Source organism: Electrophorus electricus, chromosome 10, assembly GCF_041902795.1.
Source record: "Electrophorus electricus isolate QZ-2024a chromosome 10, ASM4190279v1, whole genome shotgun sequence".
NCBI lineage: Eukaryota > Metazoa > Chordata > Actinopteri > Gymnotiformes > Gymnotidae > Electrophorus > Electrophorus electricus.
Genome location: NC_137506.1, coordinates 30,008,038 through 30,021,366, shown reverse-complemented (window position 1 = coordinate 30,021,366; position 13,329 = coordinate 30,008,038). Strand labels below are relative to the sequence as shown.

The following is a 13,329-nucleotide window of genomic DNA, read 5'->3' as shown; positions in this document are numbered from 1 at the left end:
CACTCAGCCCTTCCTGGAAATATTCATATGTATTTATTGTATTTATATGTATTTATGTTTTCATAGTGTGCTTAAAAAAATCAGCTATAAAACCATTTTGCATAGAACTGTTGACTTGAAGTTATAGAGTAGTAATAGAAGGGTTTCGAACTGCACATTTGAAGTAGTTATATACATTTTTTTTTTTTTTTTTCGAATTCCCAGAATTCTAACCAGGTCAGTGGGGAGGTTGGTGGGTTTGAGTAGGTGCTGTGTTAGCTGGTCTCCTGTGCATGCCTTCCTCTAAACTCAAGAGTGCATAAACCCTCCCCCTTCCTGAATCCATTACTGCACCGTCGGCATGCTGCTCTCATCACTGCCAGACAAGCTTTCATCTTCACCATTCACTCATGCTGCGCGCACACGAGCACACACACACACACACAGCTTGCCTGGACTTCAGACAGGTCAAAAGCACCTTGAGTGACCAATGCAGGGCTACAGGTCATTTTTCATAACAGCATATCTACAAATCTAATGGAAATACATAGGAACATATTGAATCATCATTAGATTAGGTCTTTTATACACTATTGATTGTCAAATGTGAACCTTTGGGGTGTGGGGTTTTTTTAAGTAAAAAAAAACAAAAAACAAGACACATCTGAAAACAGAATGGCATGGAGCACTTGGAGAAGCTCCCTTGACACTGTACGTGCCTAAAACTGTACGTGCCTATAACTCCTGTGTTCAGTGAGTATGAACCTGGGAAAAGGCTTATTCTCACCGAGCCTTTCCCAAGACTACGGACTGGAGCTATGGTCCGGCCTGTCATACTTATTGATTTTCTGTGGGATATTAGTGTGTGCGTGAGTCATGAAATGGAGGGATCACTCCATGAGATAATCAAAGACTTTTTTTGGTGGAAACATGGTCATCACTCTGTTCCGTTAATAAAGGTTTTTTTTTATGCTCTCCCTGATCCGTCTTCTTCCCTGCTGTCTTAGGTCCCGTTCTTTGGACCTCTGTTTGATGGAGCCATTGTCACCGGGGTGCTCTTGCCGAGCCTCGTGCGGGCCACCTGCATTAACGCCAGCAGGGCGGTGAAGTCGCGACTCACGCTTTACCAGAGCTTGTATCCTTTCCAAGCTCCTGCTGCCTGAACAACAGTCAGAGAGGCAATGTAGGATCCAAGGGGAATGTTCTGGAGGCCTTGTTGGTGGTGATTCCTGTTTGGTCCACACAGCTTAATCGTGAGTTTTATATTGGAACCACTGTTCTGAGCCAGTTTGACACACTTTAGTTTAAAGGGGCTAAGAAAATAGATGAGAATGCAAGTTAAACACATTCCTACCTTTCCCTGAATTCTGTTCTGAGTCCCTTTCTCTTTCAGTAGAAAGAGAAATCTCTTCATTCAGTGCATTCTACGCTGGTCTCATTCTTTTGAAAAGAAACCGAGAGGCTAAAAAGATGCTCGGTTTCGCAGCTGCATACAAAGGCTTGATCTGTTCTAATGAATAATTAATTAGTCTTTGACTCACAGGTTTGCACCATTGTCTCTTCTGTTAGACACAGGGACATCTGTGATACAGTACCGCTCCTGCACACATACCAACATAGATTTAAACTTCAGCCCTCCCACTCACAGTTTCCTCCTACTTGTTCTGCTCTTACCCAGTCAGGCTTTCTGCCACTTCTTCATGCTCTCATTTTTTTTTTTTTTATATACTTCTGTGCTTTGTTTACTGCCCCCGTTCAGAACAGTGTTCTCATCGCCGTAGTCGAAAGGCGTCTGCTTTTGCGTGGAGATGAGATCTTCTCTGGAGTTTCCCGGCACACAATGGTCAGGGTCCCAGCAATCAGCAGCGTTGTTGTTCGACCGTGCTCCAAGGTAATTAGTTGAATTCGCCTTCAAAGGCAGTGGCGGCGCTCGGGCTGCAGGCTGATAAAAGCAGGTGGTGCTCTGTGGCAGTGCCGCGCGAGCTGGAGAGGCCTCCAGCAGCCCACCCCCATCACTCAGCTTTAATTGGATGGGCTGTGGAGAAATGGCCACCAGTGTTTGGCCAGGTGCATCCCAGTCCACCTCCTCGCTACCCAAGTCCGTGCTTGTGTGTGTGTGTGTGTGTGTGTGTGTGTGTGTGTGTGTGTGTGTGTGTGTGTGTGTGTGTGTGTGTGTGTGTGTGTGTGTGTGTGTGTGTGTGCTGGCAAGCAGCTCCACGCCAGCATGGGCATCTCCACGGCCCTGGTCCCATGTGCACGGTGCCGCCATTCTCAGGTTGCTGCGGCTGATGGAGCGATGTTGTTCCAGTGGGCCTGGCGGGAACTCTCTGGACAGACAGGCCTCTCTCCTGCTGACACTGTATTACACAGTCCTTTCAAATCTCACATAATGTGTCATCTATTATTGATTCGGTTCAATTGAAAGAAAGGGGAAAAACAGCTGCTGTGAGTTTGAAGTCTGGCATGCTGGAGCCTTTTTCATGCAGGAATGGACAGGGCTGGTGAGCTTAAAATCTCCTGGGAGGAGGAAGATTTGGAATAAACTGTACAAGAAACTGCATACTCTAAATTAGGACTTTTTGTAGGTTTAAATGGATATGGGTGTATATATAAGGTGTATATATTATTCGGTATGTGTATTTATATATTTATTTATATGCACTATATAGTATGTGTTTTTTATTATACCTTGAAAGAAATATACACACACACACACGTATGTGAAGGTTTTGCTTGTTTGTTTGAATGTTTATGCTTCTGTGCTGTGTCTGGCTGGCTCTGTCTCTGAGGACTGTCTCTTTGCTGTCACTCAGCAGAAGAGCACTGGGGAAATTGTGCAGGGGCTCTGTGCGGGCGTTCTGATACCCAGGCTGGGGGGTGTGGGGGGGGTTTAAGAGGCAGGAGATTCACCGACCTTCAGTCTGCCTCACTGCCTCCCCTGCTGACGGGAATCGATGGAGTTGGCATGCTTTCCCCCCTCCTTTCCTCTCATTCGCTCCTTCCCTCCTCCTCCTCCCTCTCTCTTCCTCTCCTCTTCAGTAAGATCCATCTCTAGGCACCAATCAATAGCCATAATCTGTTCCTGCCCGCCGCCAGTCATGCGAGCCCCAGCTTTTAGCCCTCATGAGGAGGAGGAGGAGGACAGTTGCCAAATGGCAGTCACTATCTTTCCTGTTTGCGATGTTGTCTGTATCATTGTGCTTACTCCTTGGTCAGCTTCAGTCTGTCCATCTCCATCTCTTTGTGCAAGTGTTCTTTTTATTACTATAATGGTTTTTCATGGCACATTCTTATATTGTGAATATTGTGAAGCTCGTTTGATCCTATCATTTTCCATTATTGTCTGTGTTGACCTATGAGTTCTTAAAACTCCTGAAATAAATGACAAATAAGCAACGTGCCATCCTTGAATCAGGATTTATGTTTATGAAGCCTATTTTACCTGTTTTGCCATTTAAGCAGGTGTTTAGTATGGTGGTGGTTAACTAAATAGTTGAACATTCCTCCTAAGTGCACTACATGAGATCCTCTGCATTTTGTTGTGCCTTGCTCTCGTTCTGCAGAGCTTGGCTAGAGTGCCTGCAGTCAGTGTGTGCTCTAAGGCCAGGCCTTTGAGAGGAGAAGCTCCAGTGCCCCCCACCCAATCAGAGTGTGGTGACTCTAATCCCATTTTCACTCCAGCACTCTGGCTTCTCTCCCCTCGCCTCCCCCTCCTGCTTGCCTTCCAGTTCCTCCCAGCTCACCAGCTGTTCCCAGGGGCTCCGTACAATATCGAATGTGTTCAGAGCCCCTCACCCCTGCATAGCAGCCCCAGCGCTCCCTGTCTCGCCCTCTTTCCAACTCTCTCTGTTTTCCACTTACTTTCAACAACAACAACAACAACAACAACAACAACAATAAAAAAAAAACTCCAAAAAAATCAGTATCTACGTGCCCCAAGAAAAAAAAATTATTTGCTCCCTGTCAAGACTGGTGACTTGGTTGTCTGCTTCAGACACACACACAAACGCACACGCGCACACAGGCATGCTCTCAGCATCCGGCGGTAGGGGGCTAGGCCCGCTCATCCCCAGACCTGTCAAGCCCAACCCTGACTGGAGAGTCAGTCAGTCCCATATGGCATATGGCGTATAGCTGCTGCTTCATGTGAAATGCACAAGTATTCTCCCTTCTCTCTTTCCTCTAATGCAGAATGACTCATAGCATTACTGCTCCCCCCACCCCCCCTTACCTCTGCCCTTCTGCTCATGATGCCTGGAACAAAGGCAGTGCGCACGCACACAAACGCAAACCCCCCTGGGGCGACGCTTTCTTGTGGGTAACACCAGCTTAAACACAGGTAGAGGGCGAGTTTGTAAACAACTCAGTGACAGCAGAAAGAGCTGGCAAAAAAAAAAAAAAAAAAAAAAAAACAGGTGGTAGATACAATAGAGGTGTGTGTGTGTGTGTGTGTGTGTGTGTGTGTATTCTCCTTCATGTTTATTTATTTTTTCCTCGGCGTATGCATCTACTGTGTGGGTCCAATTCTCCAATACATTGACCCTGAAAACCTGAAGACACTTTTTTTGTCGACTCACTGTAATGCAAAATATTGCCTGTCTTTTCCTGTTCTTCCACATTTCAGCCTCCAGTAGCAATTACTGGTGCTGCTTTTTTAATTTTTACGTTTGTTTTAATCATCACTGGCATGTTATTGCCACTGGTTCTGAACTAAATTGGAGATTTGGAAATGTAGAATTAGCATGGTGTAACATTAGAAGACATCTTTTCATAAAAGGATTATCAGTATAACTGCAGTTGCATTGATAAACCAAAGGACTAGATGTATGATTCTACATCTAGAGTCTACATTCTACATCTAAATGTTTTTTCTCAGAACAATTCTCTGGCAGGTCTCTACAGTTTACTAACTGCACCTTTAAACCTGAACCCCACCCACTCTTCATGTCCCTCCCTCAAAAACAGTAGACTCCGTTAGGCATTCATGCCTGACAGCTGTCTGTGTTCTGGCGGCATTGTGAATGGGTGAGCCGTTGCCAGATCTGGGCGGAATCCCCCCCTGTATTGGGAGTGGGGTGGGGTTCTGTAGACGTGGGGAGGGGTAGAGTTACCCTGAGCTCACTCCATTATTATGGCTCCCTCAGGAGTGACGCGGAGACGAGCTGGGAAAACGTTACTTAATCACCTCTTAAGCATGAAGGATGTGCCTGTTAATTCACACTTGCCTCTGCTGCTGCTGTAATTTGCTGCTGTTATGCTTTAAAGTAAATAGTGCACATAAGGCAAAGAGAAACTAAACAAAGAGAGAAATTACTTGTAGTAAGATGTCTTGCCTGTAAGGAGTGACCCTAATAGAAGGGTGTCAGAGGGCCGCAGTTAATTCAGCTCATTCAGCAACATCATGGATGTTGGCTGACACCACAAATAGCCATTATCAGACACTGGTCATCAGAAGTGCTGAGAGCATTCGACGTTGTCTTCATTGAATGTTGAATGCCACAACCCTCAAGGTTTCAGACATGTGTGTATGGGTAGTAGGAGCCGTTTTACAGTGTGCGCGCACACACACACACACATACATATATTAGACACAGCGAGAGTGCGCGCATAAGTCAGAGTTCCACCAAACACATGTAGAATGCCTGAACTTCCTGCTCTCTCTGCCTGCTCTGAGCTGAGTGACCCAGGTGAACATTTTGTAGTCGTGCTAATTATGATTGATGGTGAAGCAGTCATGGACGAGGGTGAGACCTGCTTGTCTTCTCTGTGTAATTAGCGTGCAGCTAGTCGTCCATCTGTCTGCCCAAGCCCTTGTTTAATTAATGAACTTTTTTTTTTTCTCTACGTTTGCCAGACTGCTAACACTGGGGAAAGCTGTTAGCCTTCTCAGGTTATCCAAAAGGATGTTCTCCCTGTCTTTCTCCCACAGACACAATGGAGGTGTTCTCATTGATTAGTTCTGTATGGTTTCCCTCTCTGTCTGTCTGTCTCTCTCTCTCTCTCTCTCTCTCTCTCTCTCTCTCTCTCTCTCTCTCTCACACTCACTCACTCACTCTATCCTTCTCACTCTCTTTTTGAGTGTGGCTACTTAAAAGAAGTGATAATGAGTAGTCCTGGCAAGCTTCAGCATTTTACTGTAGGCATGTTTGAATGAGTGAGAGAATGTTTTTGTGTGTGAATGCAGTCGTGGAGCGAAGGATTGCGGCACTGTTGCGTTGTTTTGTTGGATTTTGTTTCCTTCTCAGTATAAAATTGCCTAAAACACTGGAGGTATTCTCTACCTGACCGTCACTCCCAACTGTTTATTACAGAAACCTGTAGTGTCTTTGTGTGTGTGTGTGTGTGTGTGTGTGTGTGTGTGTGTGTGTGTGTGTGTGTGTGTGTGTGTGTGTGTGTGTGTGTGTGTGTGTGTGCGTGTGCACTCTCCCATACATCTCTGATTTTTTCCTCTTGCTAATGGCCTGGTCCTTCGCAACCAGCTTGTGTTTAAGCACATTTCCCCTTTGCTGGATTCCTTTGTCTGAGGCCTGTGCTGATAAGAATCCTGCCTCTAGGGCTCTTGTGATATTGAAATTCTCGAATGGTGAGAAAGAGCCTTCAATCATTCATTATCAGTACTGCACTGATTACCATTCAGGCTGCTTGGCCTGGCAGGCGTCGGCTCTGTCCCATCAGCCTGGACCTGAATAGAGCAGCGCCATCCTCACTTATCCTCTTATATCCTACACATATCCAGTTCTACTCCTAAATGTCACAAAATGTCACCTGCCATGTAGCCCACTGGTATTATGCTCTGTAATATTTTTTTACTTAATAGCATTGTTAATAATAATAATGTTAATGTTAATGTTATTGTTGTTATTATTATTATTATTATTATTATTATTATTATTATTATTAGATATAAGACATGATTTTTTTAAGGTGCTTCTGAGAATCTGCCAGTGAGCACATTTTGTTTTACTGGTCCATTCATTATGAAATATTCACACATTCACACTGTCATTTTCAAGTGCATTAAAGAAAAAAAAAGACATTTTACAAAGGGGTATTAGGACAGTGGCAATTTGTACAAATTTTTACAGTCTTTGTGAATTTGTAGCAGTCGCAGAATCCTGTCAGAGATTTGAGTGGTGTTGCAGAGTTCACGTCCTCCTAGTCTGTTCACTGTAGATGAATTGTAGATTAAATTGCCATGTATTCCGGTGAATTTGTTTGTCGTGTTTCTGTTGTCTTAGGGTCTTGGGGCACTGAAGCAATGCTTCAGTGTGCTTCTCTGATTTTTTTTTTTTTTTTTTTTTGTGGTCCCCCCTCCCTGAACTGACAGCTTGGACTGAACAGTGAGAAGCAGATGATTTGTTTGTGGGCTTAGGTCAGTGAGGGCTGTTTGTTTAAAGACCGTGGCTCTGTGTTTCCTGCAGCCCATTATGGACCATCTTAAAACAGGAATTAGTTGATTATTTATAAGTTCTGCATTAATGCCACTTTAAAGAGTTCAAAGGCAGCGTTGGCTCCTCCACAAGCTGGACGTTATTGTACTGTGCTAAAGGATGCCCTTGTGTTCGCCATTTGCATCTTTGCACAAAATAGAGTCCTCCGCATTGAAGGATAAACAAAACAACAACAGAAAACATCAACACAACATAAAAGTCTGCATCATGCTTTTGTCCAGCCCTCCTCCACACCAGAGGTGGCCTTTGATGTGGAAATGGAGGTTCTTTACATTCTGAAGTAGAAGACTGCAGTTTGGTTGCATAAGGGCAGCATGGAGGACTAGACCGCAGTGCATCACTGGTTTCTTTGGTGTTTTGGCAGGTTTCTGAAGATGTTCAACTTCCTCCCAGGTCCCTGTGTAGAGGCATGAATACAAGCACAGTCACGGCCCTCGTAGTCATGCTGTAGTTTGTGTAAGAAACAGGTACATTCATGACAGTCTGAATGATATTCAGGGATATCTACCCTATTGAGATTTTGTTAAGTTTCCTTAACAGAATTCCTTACTGGACACATAAATTAACATAAGTTTGAAACCATACCTTAATGCAACTTTTAAGTAACCTCTTGTGTATCTGTGGTAAAGGCTTCCTTTCAGTTACCTCTTTGGACAGCCAGACGCCCAATTTGTTGCTGAAATAAAAGCACTTAGCATCTCATTTCAATGCACACGCCTTTGCTACAAACAGCGCATATAGCCCCTAATTAGTATTGAGAGCTTCTACAAATCTATAGCTATTGTTATTCAGATCACGTTATTCATGCTGTGTGCTCAGCGCTTCGAGCCGAGAATGCCATAGGCTTTGTGAGAATTTTCAGAAGAGTGTACAAAGCAACAACCCTTCTTAGTTGTGTGGGGGTTTTTTTTGTTTTTTGTTTTTTTTCTTGAACCTCAAAATCACTTCAGGACAGACAGAATCTTTCCTCTTTCTCTATCTCTGTTTACCCCTTCCATATCCTCCTTGTGCTTTGTCTCTTCGTAAAAGGCTCTATTATCTGAAGAACTCAAAACGGTGCTGACAAACAGATTTAATCAACCAACGAGCATCCCAGCTGAGCCAAAACTTCCCTAAAACGGCTGTTATTACGGCGACTGCTTTAACCGACAACAGTATGCCGCATAAAGTTGTCAAGCCAACAGAAAGGAGTCAAGCTAATGTGGGTCGCTCAGAGGCAAGGTGCTATAGGAGTCATGCCGAATTTATCCTTTGTTCGGCAAACTTGGCCGCACTCCGCAGACGTGCCGAGAAGCATTCTGAAATCATCAGCTGTCTTTTCAGCTCTCTACATATGCAGTTGGAAAAGTTCGTTGTCTGCTAGGCCCATTTAGGGAGCCGGTGTTTGCGGCTGGCTGAATGCGTCCCACGCAGATGGACCGGGCCCGGATAGGTCCTTGATGAACCCTGGAGTGACTGGAATGAGTAGCTAATGTCATTGAAGGAGGACCACCTGGTGGGGGTGGGGGGCCGAGGGATGGGGTGGGACGAAGCTTGTACAGTCAGCTGCTGCCGAAAACGCCTGAATGCCTCGGACCAGGTGCCGGCTTCCACAGCCTGGCTAATTGTTGCCGCGTAATAGTGCGCTTGACTGCACAGAGCGCCTCAAGGCGAGGATTAAGAAAGAAAAGAAGATGAAGGGGAAGAAAAGGCTGTTGCCAAACCAGAAGTCCATACTCTGTTGCCCCCCCCCCCGATTTCTCACTTGTAATATATTCTTGCATTTCCCCCCACTTCTAATCTGTTCAGGTAGGACTGGCCCTCACTGTTTTGACACTAAGCCAAGTCCTTTCATCCACAAACTGGAGGATTAGTTGATTATCTATCATGGCTTTGCATTTTTTGGGCAGCTTAGGCTAGAGGCTGTGTTCATATTTGGGTGTGTGTCCCAGATATATGATCTGCCTGTGAGCTGCCTCCAGTGGGAGCTGCGCTGTGTATGCATCAGAGGAGCTGTCCCCAGCAACCCGGACTGCTACCTACTCTAGCACTTTCCTGGGGAGGAAGTGGTGTTTGTGCAACACCGAATGGCCTGCCTTGGGTACTCTTTTACCCCACCCCACCCCCCCTCCCCTTCACACCATTTGAAACTGTAAAGACTATTGAGACGTGTGTTAAGCTCCGCCATTCAGTATTCAGAGCAGGCAGTGACTCATGTATTAATCTCATTGTCTTAATGAAGAGTGTGTTGTGAATGATGAAGCTTTTCATCCCGAGGAGTCTGATGTCTCTGTAAAAGGGCTCTTCAGCGATCTACACTGCCCACCCCGCCTTGATGGATTCATCTTGTCATAACTTCCTCCTAACACGGTGGTCATCAGCGAAGGTCTTTTTATAGAGACGCTTCGGCACATCCAGGACCTTGCTTTGCCCTCGTCAGCGCATGGTTCCTGTAAAAGGGCAGTGAGGTGGTTCTGTAGAACATCGGAAAACACGAGACAGTGGTCGGCTTCATGAAACTTATCAAAGAAGGAGGTGCTGATGTAGGATATGTTTCTGTCAGTACAGCCATAGTTAATAAGAGCTGAATCCGGATCCTTAATCAGCACTCATACTATGAGAGGTTTCCTGATTATGGGCCCGTGTCCTTATTGGATAGAATTCCTGTGCCAGTAAACTGAAGTTCTCAGAATTTAGTCAATGAAGTGGGTCTTCTGAGGGCTTTATAAAAGTTGTATTTCTAAGTTTTGTTTGTTGGCTTAATGCTTTACGTTGCCTGTTAAACCCTGCATAGTTTTCACTCAACTTGCTTGAATAATGACTTAATGTTTTGTAGGACGTATGAGACTAGTTTGCAAGTATTAGAAATCAGTGTCACTTGAGTAAGGGTTGCCTAGTCACCGCGCTCTCCTCTTTTATCTTCCACTACCCTGGGATGCAGTATATTAGAGCTCTCCATGTGCTTTCAATGGCCCTATCGGTGCTGTGCAACCCGCTGACCTTTTCCATTCGGAGTCTGCTCTGACAAGCCCTTTCCTGCGCTCCCCAGATCAGATCAATAGTCGCCGCTCTGTTAAGGGGGCTAATGTTACGTGTACACTGCACAACGTGGCAGACGTTTGATTTAGTAATGCTGTAAATCAGTGTTAGTGCCAAGCCCAGTCTGTCGGGTCTTTGTGGGAATCTGTGTTGGCAGTGATGTCATGCTCATAATTCCATTTCTATGCGTCTGGTTCTCAGATGGATGCTGCTGAGGTGAGATGCAAAGGACATCCCATGGAGTGAGCATCCCCCTGGAGGTTCAATTAACCTGTCCTTACCCTCACACCCCTCCCCTCCCCCTCCCCAGGGCCTCCCACCCCTTAGCACTGGGCTTAATTAGTGTATGTGTCTGTGTGTGTGAGAGCGAGAGCTTGTAAAGACATGATTGACTATAAGCCAAATTCTGTTGACTCCATCCTTGCTTGTACTATGCTTTCTTTTTTTGTTTCTTTTTCATTTTCTTATTTCACTTTGATTCTTGTTTCTCTTTCTTTTTTGTTTCTGTATTTTATTATTCTGTTGCTCTCTCTGTCTCCCCCTATCCTATAATCATCTCACACCTCCTCTTGTTTTTTCCGCTGGGACGAGCTTCACGCCTCAGTCCAGTGGCGTGACAACAGGTACCCTTGCAGCAGTGGCCCAGAAATTCACCAATCAACACGTGCTGTCCCATGGGCTTACGTAGCTGATAGAAACTGGCATATAGTCCAACGTTGAGGGCATAATGTCTGTCTGTCTCTGTCTGTCTCTCTCTCTCTCTCCATCCATCTATCTATCTATCTATCTATCTATCTATCTATCTATCTATCTATCTATCTATCTATCTATCTATCTATCTATCTATCTATCTATCTATCTATCTTCAGAGCTAATAGTCCACTTTCTCTGATTGAATCCCCTGAATATGTTATCATTTTTGGAGTTCTGTTAAGGACTTTGAGCACAGCATATAGTACATTTCATCTTAAACACAAGGACCTCTGTTGTGGCTTGCCAGTAGTATACGAACTATGTCCCACTCTGTGCAGTTGCTTCTGACTCTTCAAATGCTAAGTGTAACCTGGATGTGGCATCTGTTTCACTGATGTGCAGCTGAAATTTACTGCGTGATTGCACTCTTGGTACCATGCAGCTCTGAGCCATTGTCAACATTTGTCTGTTTGAATTCACCCTCTGTATTACCAGCTCATTAGAAGAGAAAGTGCTGGGGAAATGTGCATGGCATCCTTAATCACTATCCAGAATATTCTATTCAGAAACAGAGAGCATGTGTGGTATGCCCGCCAAGCCAGTATCCTAAAAGCACTTTTTTTTTTTTTTTTCCTCCACCATCTCTCTAAACTGGCCAATTATCCTCTTCCATGGCCGGATGGCAAGGTCATTGTGATTGGCTGAGGTTAATGGCCGGTACTTGGCTGGAGTGGAGGTCGAGCATGCACGGCCACTCTCCCCTTCTTCTTCAACTTCTCACTCTTCACCACGAGAGCCCATTCACTCACAGCCTGAGAGAAGGAAAAGGAAATATGTTGTTAACCTTGGCTTTGCTCATTGTGAAGGATTTTCCTTGTCTTTGTCATTTACTTGGAAAATGCCCAGTGTGGAGGTGTAACTATTGGGTTGAATCAAAGTTAATAATTCCTGATTGTTAAAATACCTATAGTGGTTTGAATTACAGTCTCATCAGAATTAACATTTCATATTTTCCAAAATAAAATGTTTTACAAAGATAGATCTCACAGTAGGGGTTGCAGCTTCTTGCTTGGTTACCAATAAGCTATGTTTTGTATTTCAGGCACAGGTGTGCCATTTGAGCTTTTTAATCACTGTGATTGACAAGGTATTACTCACCTACGTGCACACTCTGTGTGTGTGTGCGCGTGTGTGAGTGCGAGTGCATGTGTGTGTTAAGGCGAAAGGCTTTTGCAAATGGCACACTGCTTTCAAATGGAAGCGTGTCAAATATGAAATATAATTGGATGTCTAATTGTATATTGGATGTTCATAGTGTTGTTGTTGTTTGGCGTTTTTCTAGCATTTCATGTTGAATATTGAGTAAAGTACTGCATTATAGCTTAATAGAAGGCAAAATAAAAATTATGTTGAATCACAGCCTCTACTAGCACCAAAAACCTCTCAGCCGCTCTAGGTTGTTGTTGTTTTTTTTAGCTTTTTACGCAGATTTCTTTTGCCTGTGTGTCCTGAACTCCCTGAGTTTCCAGCTTTTGGAGGTTGATCTCATCATATCTGTTAATTCCTCTGGGTGTCTGTACTGGATATCTCCATCAAATTCTGAAAAACAGAGAATTTTTGGTATAGCCTAAGCAAGATTTCCCCAGAATTTCCACAACAGACAAGTCATCTATATTCAATAACTGTTTATTAATGTTTTAATGACTTTTAAATGTGCTAATTTCAGAGTTGAATTCGTCTTCAGTTATAAGGCTAAAGTTTTATGCTTTTATTGTTTGACTTGTTGGCTATAGTCCTCCTTTTTATGCATACATCTTAATGACAGATTTATGTGCACTTACTAGCTCTCATTGTGACCCAGTGTCAGTGGAGTTGTGTGCCTGGCCTGGTCTCTAGTGGGGTAAGCCCTATTGTTGAAGGCTTCTAGTGCGGGGGTGTTCAGAAGTCTGTCCCAGGGGTCTGGGACCTGAGCGGACTGCTAATGAGAGGCCATCTGAGCACCCCCTCCAGTTCCCTTGGACTCCCCACGCACCTTGAACATGGCCACCAATGCCACCTGACCTTGGCTTTGATCCGCCAAACTGATTGACCTCTCTATTCCCCACTGGCCACCCCTAACCATCTGGACAACACCACACACTCAAGCTCACAATCTTACAATCCCACACGGACGCGAACCCACACCAAA

The 13,329-nt window shown here is 44.6% G+C and overlaps 1 protein-coding gene across 13 annotated transcripts in view; it reads left to right on the top strand.

Moving 5' to 3' along the window:
• The window catches only part of ralgapa2 (Ral GTPase activating protein catalytic subunit alpha 2), a 79,832-nt gene that overhangs the window by 53,942 nt on the left and 12,561 nt on the right, over positions 1–13,329 (top strand). For all 13 annotated transcript variants that reach the window (XR_014125479.1, XM_081721138.1, XM_081721144.1 and 10 more), the window contains one exon: positions 987–1,114. Coding sequence is in view for 12 of the 13 variants with exons in the window: in XM_081721138.1 (XP_081577264.1) it covers positions 987–1,114 (128 nt within the window). In the remaining variant the exon portion in view is untranslated. The remainder of the gene's footprint in view (positions 1–986; positions 1,115–13,329) is intronic.